This window comes from Poecile atricapillus, chromosome 1 (assembly GCF_030490865.1).
Source record: "Poecile atricapillus isolate bPoeAtr1 chromosome 1, bPoeAtr1.hap1, whole genome shotgun sequence".
NCBI lineage: Eukaryota > Metazoa > Chordata > Aves > Passeriformes > Paridae > Poecile > Poecile atricapillus.
The window spans coordinates 147649619-147667686 of record NC_081249.1 but is presented as its reverse complement, the minus strand read 5'-3'; the positions used below and the strand labels follow the sequence as shown (position 1 = coordinate 147667686).

The 18068-nt window shown below is 47.5% G+C and overlaps 1 protein-coding gene across 2 annotated transcripts in view; it reads left to right on the top strand.

Moving 5' to 3' along the window:
* Positions 1-365: 365 nt before the first annotated feature.
* GALNT16 (polypeptide N-acetylgalactosaminyltransferase 16) overlaps positions 366-18068 on the top strand; it is a 75138-nt gene continuing 57435 nt past the window's right edge. For both annotated transcript variants that reach the window (XM_058831072.1, XM_058831064.1), the window contains exon 1: positions 366-687. In XM_058831072.1, the coding sequence (XP_058687055.1) occupies positions 484-687 (204 nt within the window). In that variant the 5' untranslated portion in view covers positions 366-483. The remainder of the gene's footprint in view (positions 688-18068) is intronic.

The following is an 18068-nucleotide window of genomic DNA, read 5'->3' as shown; positions in this document are numbered from 1 at the left end:
CGTGTGCCACGGGCTGCCACGGTGTATTCGCTGGCCGCCTGCCTTACGGGCACGACTACTCACGAGTCCCACCGGGGCAGCGGTGCAGGAGGGCAGGATGCTGAGCCGCCCGCGTCCCAGCATCCATCTCCTGGGGCTGAGCCCGTGTCACTGCTCCCCTCCACGGCGGCTCTGCCGCCCCGTCCCCGCTGCAGCTGCGGCGAGCGCATCCCCGTCGGCAGCCGGCCCCGCTCCCCGCGCCGGCCAGGCCGGGAGGAGGAGGAGCAGGAGGAGGCGCGGAGCCCTCCGCCCCCTGCGGCGGAGCGGCCGAGGCGTTAGGACCCGGCGGCGGCGGCTGGGCGGTGCGGGGCCGGGGCCGGGGCCGGGGCCGGAGCGGTGCCGGGCGGGGGAACCGCGCCGCCGCCTCCTCCTCTCCTCTTCTTCCTCCCGCAGCCGCCCCTGCCCGTCGAGGCAGCGCTCCCAGGCTTCCCCGGGGCGCTCGGCATGAGGAGGATCAGGGCTAATGCCATCGCCATCCTGACCGTCGCCTGGATCTTGGGCACTTTTTACTACTTATGGCAGGACAACAAGCCCCGCTCGGCGGCTGCCGGCAGGTCCGCCGGAGGCGGTAGCGGCGGCGCCCGGAGCGGGCAGAGGGCGGCCGGCAGGCTGGAGCTGCGCCGGGAGGAGAGGACCATCCCCCTCATCGTGAGTGAGCGGCGGCCGCCGGCATCCCGTCCTGCCGCGGCGGGGAGGATGCTCGGGGAGGGAGCCGCCGCGGCGGGCGCGGGGTGCGCCGGCGGAGGGCTGCGCTTTGCCTTCGGGTTGCTTTCTGTTTATTTTAGCATTCGCGCTTGTCACCATGGCAGCCGCTACAATCGGGGAGCAGGGTGGGCACTCTCGGGGGAATAGAGTAATGCCGTGGGTAAAGTGTTCGCGAGTTGTCTCCACCGCTTTCAGCCCGGGCTCTGCTCCTCCGGCTGAGAGCGGCTGCCCTTGGCCAGGGAAAAAGGCGTGTGAAACAGCTGGAAGGTTTTTGGTTCGCGTTCAGAAGGTGCACACCTACACATATGTACAGACACACGCACGTATGTATGTGAGCACAGTGCTTTGCCGTCAGGACCAGCTGAGAGCCGTGACCTCTCACAGTCCCTTCCTCCGGCCAGCCGAGCTCCGAGCATCGGGCCGAGGGATGCGAGTGACTGTACAGCTGGTACCAGCCTCTGCATCGGGCCGGGGGATGCGAGTAACTGTACAAGCTGGTACCAACCTCTGCCTCGGCCCCCTCCGCTTGGCTGCCAGATGGGGGGCCTGGGTGCCTCTCGGGACTTCTGTCTCTCTGAGTCGGACTCAGGCTAGGGTTTGGGCAGGGAGATGGTGGGGGCCCCCAGGGCTTCATTCCTAAGCCGAAGAGTGGTAGCAATGCCCTGATGTGCTACTTCAGTTTTGTTGTAAGCCCCACACTCTGCCCTCCTTGGGCTCAGTAGGGGGATAAAATTGAGCTCCTGACTTGAGGATGATGAGGACCTTTCTGCTCTGTCCGTGGGGGTGATTTGTCCTCCCTTCAGCCTGTATAATAGTATCAATAAAGCTCTCCCAACTCTAGGCAATCGCTTCATAAAAAATAAATCAGCCCCTGGAGCAAGAAGTGGCCCAGCAATACTATTCCCAGGAGTGATCCAGCTGAAGCAGTTCGGGAACTGCACTGTGTGTCACTCTTTGGCTGCGAATCCATTTGTCAGCTGGTTACGCACACATGGAAGCGAACAAAAGCAGCAGCCCGGTCAGAGCCGGAGCAGGGGCCAGGCGCCAGGGCTGCCCGCGTCCCTCCTTGGCTGGCACCGGAATTTTTTTGCCTCTAACTCGCTTTTTTTCACCTGTAAAGCGGTAATGGGAAGTGTGTGTACAAGTGTTTAGGAAGCCCTGTGAATGTTTGGAAAATGCTGTCAGAGCAGTCCCAGCCCTCAGGCAGCAGGGTGGAAACTCTTCAGCTGAGCCCCTTGGCCATTGCTTGCAGCTGTTGAAAGTCAAAAGTCAAGGCTGAGGCTCTTGGGCAGAGCACTTCTATTATTTGCTGCTTGCTAGGGCTGGGGGCTGCCGGCAGTTCAGGCTGCTCTGGACCCTCTATATGGAGCAGGGCTGTGGAAATGAGTACGGTGAGGAGCTCTGTGCGAGTGCTACTATCGCTTTTGGGTGCAGTGGGAAATGCTCTTAGACTGGCCAGGGCTGACCTGAACAAACGGAGGATTTGGAGCACTCCTGCTTTTTTTGATTCCACCTAAGTGGCAGAGGAAGCTGCCCCTGAGCCTCTGATTTCTTGTGTGAGCTTGAACATGCTGCTCTAGCAGTTTTATTTCTCTGTTCCCCCGCTTATCCCTTCTGGTTTTTTATAGCATTTACTTTACTCCCTCTCAGAGGGCTTGTGAGGTTACATGAATCCGTATCGTTTGCCAAGCACCTTAAAATCCTCCTGAGGAGGATGCTGTGGCAGTGCCACACGTTGTTATATTGCTGCTGTTTGGGAGGGCAGTATGTGCTCATGGCTAACCCACAAAGCCTCTCCTTACAAGATACAATGCCGCGCAACAGCCACTCCAAGTCTGATCGTGCTCTCAAAACCGTGTAAATCATTCCAGCTCTGCTCCATGCCTGAAATCCCTTAGCAAGGAAGAATAATCATCCTTTGCATCTCAAGTCCCTTTGTAACTGGGGCTCCAGGATGTGTCAGCCCTCCCAGCAGGGCTCTGAGTAGCAGCTGAGATGAAGGAGGACCCTCGCCTGATGCACCTGGCAGTGGGGCACAGTGGAAATTTCACATCCTGACCTGCCATGATGTATTTGCGTAGAGAAGGGAAACAGGAAGGGTTTGTGGTGTTTGGGCTTTGCCTCATGCATGCAGGTTTCCCAAGGGGTTGCCGTGAGAGGCAAGGTGGTAAAATGCAGAATGTGTACTCCTGTAGCTCTGCAGCGCTGTGGCCGTGGGGAGCCCAGCAGGCTCAGCAGTGATGTGCACAATGAGCTGTCCCAGCCTTTGCCTCTGCCTGTGCTGCTGCTGGGGCAGAAGCAGGGAAGTGACTGCATGTGGGCATGGGGCAGGAAGCTTGGTGGAGGTCTGGGGACAGCTCTGTCCCTCAGGATGTGGCATCTAGCAGTGGGTCTCGTGGTCTGAGCTGTGCGTGTGAGCCTGAGGGCTGCTCAGGCCGGGGCAGTAGCTGTGTGGATGGTTCTCGGCCTGCGGCCAGCTTTGCTCCCCAGCACAGCCCACCACCCTCTCCCAGCCAGCATGGGAAATGTGCCAGTTCTATTGCCCTGCTGGAGAAATAACAAACCTAGAGAAGCAGCTGTCCTTTGGCAGTGCAGAGCCCTCAACCCTGAGTTCATTCCCCTCAAAGTCAGATTATTTGACTTAATTTGTGATGGCGGTCATGTATAAGGGGAGGCGTGCCTGTGCTCTGCATGCTTCTCTGTCCCTCCTTGGCTTTCTGCAGAGCCACTGAGACAAGCTGCCCATTTTGATCCAGCTTCTGGTTTCCTCTGTTCTGCATGAGTGATGGTGTTGGAGTTCAGGTTTGGGCTCATCTGCAAATAAGGGTGACTCATGTGACTTATGGGTCTCTGGAAAAATATTTTTTCAGTTTTCTAAAATTGGCTGCTTTTCTGTCTGGAAAAAAGAAAAAAATCTTTATTTTGGGTGAGTGAGTCCAAGAGTTCTGCTCTTGCATCTATGCTATGACATTTCAAATCCTGGGCAAGTGAAGGTGTATTGCATGGGTTTAAAAACTGAAGTGCTTTCTGGGCGTGTGTTTTTCTTCTTTATTCTCTCTTAATGTGAAGAATAAAAATCACCTCAGGTAAGCACTGTACTCAATTGCAAGTCTCAGCTTGAAACTGTTTTTTATTTGTTGACCTCATATTTATTAGCACAACTTTGAACTTAAAATCTGGATGTCTGATTCCTGGAGTCAGCAGGGAAATCTTTGAATATTTAAGCTGGGGCACAGAGCTGTCAGAGATCAGTGTCCCAGAAGCAGCTTGTGCAGTAATAGTGATCCTAGAGATATCTGCTTTATATACAGAAATCTTGACATGTGCCCTCTCTGCAATAGGCTTTTCACAAACAGGCTCTACAAATGCTTGAAATGAAAATTGAAATATTGCCAAATGGCAGGGCTCACTTGGTGACACAATGGGCCCCTGCATGCTTCTTCTTCCACTTACCACAGAGGGTAGAAACACAAGTGAATACCACACTACTAGAAATGCATTCATTTCTCTGGAGCACAGCATAGTTTCATATTGATTAGAAGGAGCCCTGAGAGCTCTGACAGTTGGTTTGTGTGTTTCCGGAAGATGATCTTCTTCCCTGGACTCTTTTCTGTCTCTTCTAGGCAAAAGGTTGTCTTCTGTCTCCAGGAAATTTCCAAAGGGCAGAACCTTGCTGTGTGTCTTTGGAAGAGCTTTGGCATCATTCCTGCACTATGTACAGGTGGTTAATTGTTCACCATGTGCTGCATATCTGTTTCAGTATGGCACTGATGAGCAGAGCCCAGGGCACTGTTCTTCCCTGCCTAAAGACTGCAGCATGGGAAGCTCGCCCAGCACACTTGTGTCCCAGTGAAGAGAGCGAGGCCATTGCTGCAGTGTGGGCAAAGCTTGGTAGGCAGCTTTGAAAGAGAAATTTTTCCGTTGGCTGACTGTGAGCTGAGGGTGGGAGTATTTGCTCCTATTCCCTAGTCAAAAGCAGGATGTGAGGCTGCCCACAGGGTTCTCCAGCTTGCTGACTTCTCTGGGGTGGCAGGGAAGCAGCAACGTGCCTGGAAGTTGGAGACAAAAGTATCGTTATTAAAATGCTCTGAAATGTGTTAGGCTGATGCCCTGTTGCTCTTTGGAGCAGGTATGATGCCTCTTATCTGCGTCAATTGCTCTTTGGAGCCGGTATGTTGTCTCTTGTCTTCATCCTGCCAACTTTTGTGACCTGTGTAGTTGCTCTGTGAGCCTACTGGAGCCAGTTTGGCAGTGGAGAGGCCCTATATTGTAATGCTGGCTCAGGTTGCCTGGGCTGAGCCCTCCTGGCTGCTCCCTACCTCTGTGCTCAACCGTGAAAAATGAGCCCTGGGGAGATGAGATCAAGGCGTCCTTTTTCCTTGTAGCAAAGGGTTTCTAAATGCTCTGTAAACATCACTGAGCTGCATGTCACCTGTCTGGTGAGACAGCAAGTAGGAGACTCCACTGGGATGCTTTGCTCAGAACAGGTGGTGTGTGTAGGCAAAGAACAAGTTGGTGAGGAAAGATGTCAATTGTTTAATTCCCACATCTTGTTTAGCCAGAAAGTAGGCACCTGCTCCTCTGAATTGCCAAACTGGCGCATTTAGCCATGCTTGTATTTGCCACCAAGTAAGACCATCTTGCTGTATGTTCTTCAGACTCTGGAACACCTAGTTAACTGCACACTCTGCTGCTCTTGTTTTGTGTTGCCTTTGGCTCCTGGGTGTCTGAATCCCGCAGAGCAGGTGCTGGCTGATGTTCACCGTGTGCTCATGAACGATTTTATTCTCATTCCTTCATCACATTTCCTCTGTGTGCAGCTTTCAGAGGATGCTGTTTTCCTCACAACTGGGATAAGCTGCAACTTTCATGACTTGCTAAATGATACCAATCTTCAGGGATCTATGTCCCATGAAGCACCTGCATGTGTGCCTGCCTGGAGGCAGGTCTTGTAGCCTCAGGCACGTAACTCTGGAAACTGAGTTGGATCCTAAATATATTAAAAAACCCAACAAGAGGGGGATCAGCACTATTTCCTTGCATTGGCATATTGTCAGGCTTAATTTCAGACCTGCTGTGCTATGGAGAGAAAAGGCCTAATTTTTAATGAGGGGTCACAGTTCATTTCAGCAGCTTCCTTACCATTTTATTCATGGCAGGTTGGTCCCTCTTGAGTCTCCTGCCTTTTGGGGCAAGGATCAGACATGATCTGGAGGTTTCTTTCTGCTCTTATGCTGAGTGTTTGTGTTTGCACACATGTGTACAGAGCACGCGAGGCTCTGTGGTCTTCCCAGGGCTGTGGTGCTGCCTTTAAGCTGGACCACCACAGCTGCAGCAGCAGGAGCTTGAGGCCAGGAAGGTACAGTGAGCAAAACAGTGAAGTTGCCACGTTCAACAGCTCACAAAATGCTCTTGTTTTCTTAAAACATCTTCCTTTCAAGTTAAAGTGGAGGAAACTTCATCTCTCCATCCCACCAGCCTGCAAAACAGCTCGGCTCCCTGTGGCTCTGCAGATATCTGAGGTGTTGGACATGAGATAGAAAGGAAGCTGCAGGTTGCAGTGCCAACCATTTTGCAAGTCAAGGTGCCCCTGCCAGTTGCTGGGTTTGTCTGTGCTGTTCAGCCTGGCCTGTTCCACTGCCAAAATCCAGCACCTGCCTGGCTCTTCCCAGCACCTGTATGGCCTCTGCTCTTCCCAGTTTGTATCAGGGTGGGGGACACACAGTCCTTAATGCTTGGGGTTTTGTGACAGCCATTCCTGCCGTGGCCAGACCCTTGCAGCACTGATTATTTTTGATCTCTGTGGCATCTCTCTTATGGCACATGGGGCCTGTGCCAACTCCCTGGGAAAGGATGACTTGCTAACTTTTTCTCTAAGGGTATTACTGCAGGAGGAAGATTCAGTATCAGCTTCACCATTTAATATTTTATTTAATGTGTTTGTGTTTTAAAAATAGGGAAATGGCTGTTGTTTGTCTAAATGGCAGAAAATTATTTTCTATTTAATTTGTCCCAGGGGCCCTTGTGATGGATTAAAAATAAAAGAAAAATAAAAGAAATTATTCGCAATAGTAATATTAATAAAATCCAGTTGGAAGCACTGGCCTTAATTGTTAATCAAAATGATGCTGTAGCTGCAGTGAGGTAGCTGGGGCTTGGGAACGTGGTGGTCTGGGCAGACTGGGACAGTGTGTAGAGGTGAGGGAAGGCCCAGTACAGTGCTGCTGAACATGATTTATTTACTAGAGTCTTTTCATGAAATCACTGGGTGAAGCAGTTGCAAGTTTTAGAGAGCTGAAGCATTTGTTAGTATGCAGCTGCTTCCTCAGTTAGATTTGTCTTTGAATATATAAAACTGTCTTAAGTTTTAAGATTTAAAGACTAAAAATTTAGTAGTGTTGCTAGAAACAGAAAGCTTTGGTGGACATCTCAGGTTGCTGTTTGCCATGGTGAAACTTGGTTCAGACACGTCATCCCAAGGCAGGCAGGTTGGGAGTCACTTAAAAGGTAAGGGGAGAAGATGTTTTGTTTCAGTGGCACTGAACTGAGACTGCCCATTTTGGAGCACTGAAAACTGACTTCATTATTCATGTTAGAAAAACATGCAGAGCACAAAGGCGATGAAACAAACAGGGACAGCGGGGGACCCTGGCTCACCTCTGCATTGTCTCACTTCTGCAGGGGAAGCCCCAGGGCAGAGCCCAGCAAGAGCAAGGGATCTCTTGCTCTTCTTTGGCTCCCCACAGAATGCCAGCTGGTTGTTCCAATTCCATGTCACCTCAGTGCGAGTCCCAGGACCTTGCTTTCTCTTTCCTGTTCTGGCTGTGTATGCTGCTCTCCAGCCCTACCTGCCAGCTCCTGCAGGAGGCTTGTGGGCTCTTAGGGGTTGTTCTGTCAGCTGTCACTGCTGCTCTGTCTGTCCATACCCAGTGCATACCCACAACACATCCCATACTGTTGCATTAAGGTAAAGACTGAACCACAGTGAGACCCGTGGAGTGGGAGATGAGCTGCCTTATTGACTGAGCTGAATTCATCTTCCTTACAGGCTCTTCATATGACTTGGTTTCCCCAAAGTCTAAAATGAAAATTTTGTCTACTTCACAGAGCTTTTGGGCAGCTTAGCTTGCAGGTTTTGTAAAGGGCTGGAGATGAGAGATAACCGTAGCAAAATATTTGGTTGAGTTCCCCCATTGTGTACCCTGTGAACAAGGAATGGGATTAGCAGAAATGTAGCAGGGCCGATCTGCTGCAAGAGGAGGGTGTTGAAGACACAGCATGGGCTGCTCCATGCACTGAAAAGTAAGATTTGTTAGAAAAGGCTGTGTATTACCCACTGCTGTCTTTTGCTATGTCTTTACAAGCACATATTCTTGCAACTAATAAAAGTGAAAAAGGACTAGAGGTGGGCTGTCCACTTCAGATTTCCATGTCCCAGTTGTACTTGGGGCTGTGGAGACAGTGAGATATATGGCAGTACCTTTAAAACAAAATCAAAAACAAAGTTAAAAATAATATAGTGGTCTCTTAGGCCCTATCTCTGCAGAGAAATTACCTCTGTTGTTACCTGCTTTGAGCATATAGGTAATTTCTCAGTGTTGGTAGAGACCGGGTTTTTAATAGGCAGCTGTGTGCTTCCTTTGGTGCTACCTTCTTTCAGCTCCCTCAGGGGCATCATCCCTGCAGAGACCTGCCTCAGCTCCCTCTGCAGTGCCATTACAGGCCTCACAGCACTGTTGGTGTCCCCCTGCATCCCCAGCATGTGAATGAAGCTGCCACCTGCGGCTGCCCCAGGGCTGGGAAGCTGTTTTGACTGGTGAGATGATGCTTGGCTGGTTGTCCTGCCATGGTGGAGCTGGAGGGTTGACTTTGCAGTTCAGGCTTCAAGGCTGCCATGGTTGGGCTGGGGCAGTGCTCTAACTTCTAACTGTTACAGCATGGTCACTGATGACATTCGGCTAAAGCTGCAGAAAATTATCTGCTTTAACCTCTTGTTTTCAATTCTCACACTTAACAAATTTTTCATCTTGTATACTGTAATATGATCTTTTTGAGGAGGCTTTGTTTAACAGCAGAGAGAGAAAGCACCTGTGCTGAAATCTGTATCAGACATTTTGTGTGCCTGTGAGGAAAAAAAAAAAAAGGACTATTTTTCTTGCCTTTATTGTTTTGGATGACTGCCCTGTAACAGCTAGGGCTTGGCTGGAAAAGTGCTTCTAACCAATGAAAGTGTCTTCAGAGGTTCTCTGTGAAAATCTTTCTGCAGGACAAAATTGGAAAAATGATGCTTTCCATCTGCTTGCATGCTGAGTGCCCTGAACAAAGTATTTGCTGCCAGAGAGTGTCATGCCCAGTAATGCTATGCTATAACTTTGTGCCTTTTGGTACCAAGTATTCATTAAAAAGTGTAATGAATAAGGAAGAGTGTGTAAGAGCTGCAAAAAGCAGTGCAGCTCCTTGGGTAACTGGTCAGTTAGTCTCTGAGTACAGGAATCTGGATACAGTGGCAGTGCAAATGGGGGCCATCACTTCCACACAATGAAATTGAAACAATTGTGTGCTTCTTATGTAGTTCCCTGTAGTCTTTTGAAATTGTAAAAAACAATAGTAGAGTATTGGAGTTAAAAACTGTGAATGGTGGAAGCGCTCACTGCCAAGTCCTGGTGCATGTGATCATACTGTATTTCCCAGGTGCTGTAATATGCATGTCTTTTGTGGTGCATTTTTTTTTCCTTTGTACCTTTCAATGAGATTTATTCAGATCTATTTGTGTGGTAGGAATTACCAACTACCAGGCTGCTGATGGGGTTGGCTGCATTTATCTCCCAACCTTCTGGAATGTCTCCATTTGGCTGAACTACCTGTTTTATGCCAAAAGGTAGGGAACAGCCTCTCAAAGTGACCTCTGAAGGCTTGGCAGGAGCATTGACAAACAGGTAGGGGCATAACCCTATCTCTGACCTAGGGGTGTTCAGTTGCCACATCCCTGTTGGTGCTTCACTTGCAGATCTGGCTTCTCTGTCAGGGGCAAGCTGGGGTGAGCACAGAGGTGTTTTTCTCATTGCTTGGGTACAGGGTGGTGTTTATAGTGAGCTTGGGTTGGCAGCAGAAGAATGGATGCTCTGCAATGAGGTAACCCTTTCAAAAGTTCTGTTGGAGAAAATCTGAATGAGCTTGGCATCTGTTTGTATCCTCCCTGTACTTGGGTAGTCTGAGTCTGGTTGCTGGGCCTTGGAATGCCAGATTGCTGTGCCATCTCTGCTAGCTGAGTGGTCCCGTGGGACATTTTGGTGCATTTCCAGTCTGTGCTGAGAAAACTGGACCACACTGGCTGGGCAGCCCAAAAGAAATTTTGGGAATGGTTGGGAAATCAGTATTCCATCAGGACTATTTGCTGTGAATCTGTCAACGCCAGGAAATGATGAGATGAGGTCTGGCCTTGGAGAAGCTGCCCAAGCACCTATCAAAAACTGCCTTTGGCTGAGTGTGAAAGGATTTTAAGTGAGCAGTTGGACTGCTGGCTCAGATCAGGTCCTTGAACAGCCATCAATCTCATGCTACATGTTAGGTTAGTCGTGAGGAGGTGGTTAACAGTGAAAGCAAATTCTGTCCCTACAGCACAGGATACAGATTGAGTCACATCAGGTAACAGGAAAAATCTGTTGATCTGCCTGCATCACTCTCCTTACAGTGTTATTAAAAATTATGCATTGTAAATAATTTACTCATTAATTTTCTTGGGCCCAAAGCCTCGCTTTCAGCAAAGATGTTGGAGCTGAAAGGAAACATGGTGAGGTGATACAAATCATTGTGTGTGGCAGGGCTAATGTGAAATACAGGTTTATGGCTACATTATTCTCTCTGTTGCTGCTCTTCAGCTGTTAATTGTGCATTACTGCCCTGTGTGGTTGGTACCTTTGTTTTACCTTTGTTACCTTTGTATCTGTGACTCAGAAGGGCTGCCTGGGTCCTTCTGCCACCCCCGTGGGCTTGGATGCATCAGTCATGGCATGGCAGCGTCACAGCAGTAGTGTTCTCCACCAGCATCCTTGGGGCAGCGGGTCTTCACTTGCACTGAGGAATTGCAGGGGACAGTGTTCTGTCAGGACCTTGTGAGAGACATTTGATATGTGCAAAGCTGAGCCCTTTAAATCTTGGTGCCCTAGTTAATGGGGATTTAGTCCTTCCAACCTGTCACAGTCCATCTCATTTTTCCCCCTCTTTACTTTTAGTTAGAGGATTAAAATTGTCGCATTGAGCTTAAAGGGGATTGGAATGCTCTGTATTTTTCTTCTGCTTTTGCCCAATATCTCCTAAGAGACATCATAAAGAATGGCCAAGAATGGATAAATAGGTATTAACACCACTGCAAGTGCTGAAGAAAAGGTGAGAAAACTCTTCCTACCCTGTTGTGCCCGAGTTGTTGCAGGGTCTGGCAGGATGCTGGTGACCTGCTGGGCTGCGGCAGCTGCCCCACACACCGGCATTAGTCTGTGTCTACAGATTGCCTGGAGGCAGGAGCAGGGGCTTCGGGCACTCAGCTGGGAAAGACCAGCAGCTGCACTGATGGGAACTGGGTGTATGAAGGGATTCCCTTCTCATTCTTCTGTACCTCCTGTACCACAGGAGCTGTGTAAGGCTCCCTAGTTCACCGGTGTGCAAGAGGAACTCGCTCCTGCCAGTGGGCTGCGTGTTCAGAAAACCCAGTACACAGTTCTGCACAGTCCCTTCAGCTTGGCTTCAGCAGAATCCAGGATCTAAACTTTAAATGAAGTGTCTTGACTTGTTTTTTGGTGGGACAGGAGGGGAGGGGTGTAGCTGGGTGATGCTGTTCACCCTTGAAGAACACTTAAAAGTGTTACAAAGTACAAATGCAGGGTTTGGACCATTCCCTAGTTCAGGTAGCAGTGAATCTAAGAACTTAGGAAATAATGCTGCATGGTATTTATTAAATATCCAGGAAATTGCTAAACGATGTCTGCGACAGATTCATAATGACTAAGTAAATTTTGACTATCTGCAATACATCATCAATTTTCTTGTCTAGCTTTCTGTGAGTGGTTTTATAATTCTGCTAGAAATACACCTCCCACTGCCATGTTTAATTTGCTAACCCTGTATGGAGCTTCAAGTGTGGTCTTCACCATTCTCTGTGGCAAGGACAGCCATGAAGCATGTTGCCAGAAGGCTATTTTAAGTCAGTAGAGGCAATTTGTATTTTTCTGGTCTTGAGTAGGTGAGTCGAATTTGAATGGAAAATATTTCCACGGGGGCTAGAATTTGCTTTAAATTTGCTGTTCAATATTTTTCTTCCTAAATTCCCATATCACTGTCCCATATCTGAGGGGGGTAAATTTAGATGCATTTTGATCAGTGCCTGTCAGTTGGGAGCCATTTGAGTCAGATGCTGCTTATCCTGGGGCGGGCTCAGCATCTGTGCAATGCAGAGATCAGATTTGCACTGGGTTGCAATGGAGGTGACTCCAGCCATTACCTGGAACTGCTTGGCAGGAGTGGAGTGAGGGTTGGCAGTATGCTGAGGGCTCAGGTGCAAAAGGAGAGACGTGGGGAGAAGCTGTTCTCTATGAAAACTCCTTTTTCCTGCCCTAGGTGTGTACCAGGGGAGTGCACAGCTCACAGCTGGATGTGTGTCTCTGTAGCAGGTTCTTTCTGTAGGTGAGGGACATGTTTGGGGTCCTTCTGTGAAGGGAGAGTGAGTTAGTGAGACTAGTTGAATAATGAACCATTAGGGGCTGCCACAAGCCTGCTTGGAGTTACCAATTGCCTTGCCATCCTTTTTCAAGCAATTTGCATGTAAGAGTGGCGTGAGATCTCCCATTTGTCTTGCTCCTATCCAAGACCTCACATAAGGCCTGTACTGCTGGGTGCTTCCTGTTTATCGGCAAATCTCTTTGGCTATCCAGACTCTTTTGTGCAAATGTGAACAGAAAAGACAGCTCCTGCCTTGGGGTTTTTAACCTCTGTACATGAATGAGATAAAGAGTTGGGGATAGAAAGCATTTTTTCCCCCATTCCCCTGATGGAGAGCTGAGATTAAGCCTTGAGCTCTGCTGAAAGGAAACAAAGCATTATTCAGAACTGCTAACCTGTGGTTATTAACTCTGATGAAAATACCAGTGGAGCCAGGTCAATACACAGCTTGGAAATTAATTGTGTACCAACACATATTCAATGCATATTGGCCATCCCTCATTACATTTTGCATTGATAATATATTTGGACCACCTCCTCAGCCCTTGTAATTTGTGTGACCAGTGATGGGCTGGCCACCTAAATCCACTTTGGCACATATTGTATGTAACCTGAGTGGGCTGGGACACCTTGAGGGAAACAAATTTGGATTGTGGCTGGAGGGAATGTCTTGGGAAATCTGCTCTCTGCGATTGCCTCAGTTACCTCAAATGCCAACTTGGGTTTTGGTGTGCATTTCGTTCTGCATGTTCATTTTGGGGGAAGAAGTAGCATCTGAGAATAAGCTGCTAGGACAAGAAACAGGTTAGAAAAAACTTCTAAGTGATGTGTAAATGTTAATCATTAATCCTGTTACCACGTAGCAACATGACTTCTCATAATGATTAACTGCCTCGCCAGGCTGTAGTGGAGTAAATCTTAGGGTGTTAGCTGAGCTCTGGAAGCTGGGCTTCAGCTTCTCCCACCTCAGCCTAGCTGCTGAATGGTGTTGAAACACTCCTTAACTGTCTGGGCTGATCAACAGCAGGAGTCCTTGGGGGATGGTGCTTCTTCATTCTCAATTCTGCTTTTGAAGACTTACAGTCCCAATTTAATCAGGGTTAAGTGAGGTTCCCTATGTTACATTGTTTTCAATGCCAAACGACATCCTTAACCACGAGCTGAAACCAGTATTCCGTGTAATTTGCTCTTTTGAGTGGAAAATACACTGTAACACTTTTAATCATTCTCTCTCTGCAGAAAAAAAGAGAGTTTTTTCATCAGGGAATATGTTCCTGGCGTTTGTAGTATGTACTCATTTGTTGTCTTGCTACCCAGTTCTTTGTGCAGACAGATGAAAACAGGAGTGCTGGATGCTGAGATATGCCTGGCCGGTGGCATGTGGCACAAGTTGTCACAGGCACTACCATCTGACTGGGCATATGGCCTTTTCCCCACAAGTTATTAATAGTCAAATGCAAGTGCATAACATTGTCTGCTTTTGTGGGAGCAGAAGTTTACAAAGGTAAATTTAGCTTGTTGTTCTCGTTTTTCTTGAGATAGGAATCTAAATGTCAGGCATCTGCTGCTGCCACTGCAGACCCAGCTTTGTGCTGTGAAGGGGTACTTGGCTAGTTCAGGCTCCAGCAGTCTGGACAACATCAGCTGGAAGATAAAAAGGTATAAGTAGATGGCCAGGCCTTTACCATGGTTGTTTTGGCGAGTGATATTGGGCAATATTGCCAATAATTCTGTAATGCAAGCAGGGAAAATTTGGCAGTCTAAGTGTGGGGCCCTGGGGTACAGCCTGTATCTGGGCTGGATAACCCACTCTGTGCAGCATGCTGGAGCTGTGGAGCATGCTCTCCTGATCAGAGGAGTAATGTTTCTAGGTCAGCAGCAATATACCACTTCGAGAAAGCTCCGAACAAGTACAAGCAACTCAACATCCTTTGGTAAATCTGTCCTGTTTGACACAGGCTTGCTACTGCTTCTTGAATATCTCCACATGTTGCTGTTGGGGTAGTGGAAGTGGGACACTATTGGTTCTGAAGAACTGTTTTTTGTCTAAGTGCAGAATGGCTCTGCTCTGTAAGCAGAAGTGGACTCTTTGGACTTACTTGAGGGGAAAAGATGGCCAAAATAGACCAAAACCTGATAATCTAAAAAGAAATACCTTTGCTCCTGAAAAGGGTGAGTAAAAAATCCCCGCCTCTTTGGTAGTGCCATTCAGGCCCCCTATTGGTTGTGCTTCCAGAAGAACTATGTGCAATTCTCCTGCCAGTTCAGTAGCTCCAGAGTCACCAAAGAGCATGTGAAAAACAACTGCATGGGAATGTCTTCGATGTTAGAGGGCAGCTCAGCTGTCTGTTCTCAAGTCTGACAAGGAGGAAGGATTTATACTGTGCTTTAGTGAGTGTTGACCTGAAAGAACTTGTCACTGTGCATTCCTCAAGAACATGTTTTAAAAAAAGTCTGTTAGCTTTAATGAAATTGATTTGGTGCATTTCTGAGAGTGTGATGGCAGTTTTCTCCTTGATTTGCTGAACTAGCTTATCTGAATTGGAGGAGCTTTGTTGGTGCCTCCTTGGGATGAGAAAGGTGCATGAAGAAGTGTGGAGTGCAAGGACTTCTTTATTAGTGTTCTCCTAGTACGGAGAAAGTGTGGAAGTATTAAAATATATTTAAAACTATTTTAATATGTTTAAAATGTTTGAATGTTCACTGAAATGTAGACTCTTAATAATACCTTAAAATAACTGTAGCCTCCGTGCAGATGCTGCCTTCAGCAGAAATGGCTCTATGGCTCCTGGAGCTTCTGGCTTGCTTTGGGAGGTACAGAAACCATCTGATACCTCTTGCTTTCCCCTGTCCCATTAAATAGGTTGCCAAAATAAAATGCAGTAAGCACAATGCTATGGTTTTAGTCTATATTGAACCAGATTAGAACCAGTGTTTGGAACCAGCAGGAAAGATTATCTAATGATGCTGGGGTTACAGAGTAGAATTCAGTGTGACTGGGCTGGAACTGGCTGGTCTTTAGAGATGTGTGGTTTGGGAGGAGAGGATTGCTGTTAGAGAGGCCTGTCTGCTCCTTTAGAGGTAATTTAACAGCCTGCCTTCCATTCAGGCAAGGGAAATGCTATCAGTGGATTTTTTCCTATTGTATTAAATGACCTGTCTGTATGTCATGGCCTAATTGCGTTACCCCAGAGAGCAGTGGATAGAGGATGATTTTCCTTGAAAGTTTTCTTTTCTGCATTGGAAAGGGACTGCTCCCATCTGATTCAGCTGCTAGGCAGCCAGATTTCTCTCTGCTGGTCAATAAACAGAAACTGCAGTTTTATGCAGCAGAAGCTGGGGTACTGGCTGCTATAGTTATGACTTAATTACTAGTGTCAGATTAGTTAGGACTTGGATATTGCACCAAGCTAAGGATCTATCTGCTACAGATGTACACGTTGAAAGTGAATCCATATATCTACATTAAACAGATTTCTAGTGGCATCTGTTCTGCCCAATGGTTTTTGCAGGGTAAACAGTCCACAGACAGTAAGACTGAAACACTTCAATTGGTACTTTCAGTAATAAATATTCTTTGCATTGACAGGTCATGTGCACTTGACTCTTCAGAAATGTGGTAAGTGTTTAAGCATCTTCTTTTACAGATCAAAAGTCTGAAGGAGGCTCAGAAAGGTTAAAGTCTTGATTTACACTGATTGCTCAGGCTCCATTGACTTTCTCTTTGAATGTCTTTCCCGCTGGGCATTTAACTGACATCCCCTTCCTTAGAGCTTCAGTGCATGTTTAAATAGTCATGGCTCTTCTGCAGGGAAGGCAGGGGTAATAAGGAAAATTGAAGTGACTATACCCTGCTGATGCACAGTGCCAGCATGCATTCCCCCCCAGGATGATGCCTCTCCTCATTGAGTGTCTTTAGAAGGCAGCATTGAGAGTTCTCAGGTCTCCATTTGCACGTGGGACATCTTACAATGCTGCGAGGAGAAGGGCCTTGTAATGAGTGGCTCAAGTGAGGCAGACAGTAATGAGTTGTCCAGGAATGGTTCATTGGCTCCTGCCTGGCAGAAGGAAGAGTGTCACTGTCATTTGTGCTTTCCTAGTTATACAATTGAATTTTACCCTTGACCTTGGTTCCTGGTTTAGACAACAACCCCCATGTGAAACACATGCCATTTACACAGGGTTCTTAATTAGAAGAATTCATCATAAACATAGGCATCTCTCTCTTGTTATTATAGCAGTGGATACAGATTAATCACATCCTCAAAAATGTGTCTGTTGTTGTTCACTATTTCTATAAAATTGGCAATCCTTGATGTCTGCAGAAAGATGAAGTTCCTTACAACATTGCTGTGCTACCATTATTATGTTTTTAGTTAGTTAATGAACTAGTGACTTTTGAGTTGAGGTGGTTCCACAAGGCTTGCCATCTGTTGACCAGCAAATGCTTAAAACTTGCATATTCAAAAATATCTAGATCTGTGGGAATAAAGGGGGAAAATCACTGCATGTTTAAATTTTTAACAGCAGTCCCCTCCTAAAACATCTACGTTTTTTTCTCCCATACTGCCACTAGAAAGGAAGGGATAGAGTGCAAAAAAATAATTTGCTATGATAATTTCAAAATTAACAGCTTGGTTTGGGGTACATCTTACACCCTGCTTTTTCTCTCTGCCCTCCCTCAGGTGGCCAAGGCATGCCATTTCGAAAGCATTCAAAGAAGAGGAAGTCCACTGTCTGTGCAAAGTTCAAGAATTAGAGATTAAAAATGGCTTATTAGGTTCTTCTATGTGAAACCTAGCTTCTAGCACCAGGGATTAATTGCTTACCTTCAGGTTTTGAAGGGTCTGTGTCTTTCGCAGAGAATAAAGCAAGAACATCTTGCAGGCTGCAAAGCACATCAGCCTTATTTAAAATGTTTGCTGGGGGTGCAGCAGGGCCCTCCTCCTAAGACAGGAGCTATTGGACTACTGCAGAATCGATTTTGGTGGTTTTTTTAGCCAATAACCCTCATTTATCCCCTTGGGGAAATTTTCTTTTAGCTGGTTTATCTCCTTTCTTCCTCTCCAGATGGATATCATGGTATTAACAGATGGCTAAACGTTTCCTTCCCTGACTAAAAAGGAAGTGAACGTATGGAAGCTGTCTCAGACATGAGTTTTGAGCCCTCTTCTAACTTGGCAAAGACTCTGCCCTCAACCCTGGGGCCTTGGGGAGCAGCACCAGTGTGGCAGGCAGAGGCAGGTGGGGAAGCCCACATAGGCAGCTCACAGGGAGAAGGGAGTAAGTGTGTTTTGAGAAGGCCAGTGTTGTAGCAGGTGTGCTCACTTGTACTGTACTGGGCCAAATCCCACTCTGGCTCTCACAGTATGTCAAAGCAGGTATTTTCAGCTGCTTCTGTCCTTTAAGTGCAAAAGCTGGGTCATCAATGGTACTACTGGAGAGGAGACAAATATTTGTCTGTGTGTTTAATGAAGACTTTCCCTTCAGTTTGCACTGCTGGAAGCAGTTAATTAAATAAAACACTGTGGGTTTTAGACTAGCAAGGTCTTTTTTGGGCGAAGGACTTGGGTAGATCTGGAAGTAGATGTTTGATGAAGCTGTTTTGTGCT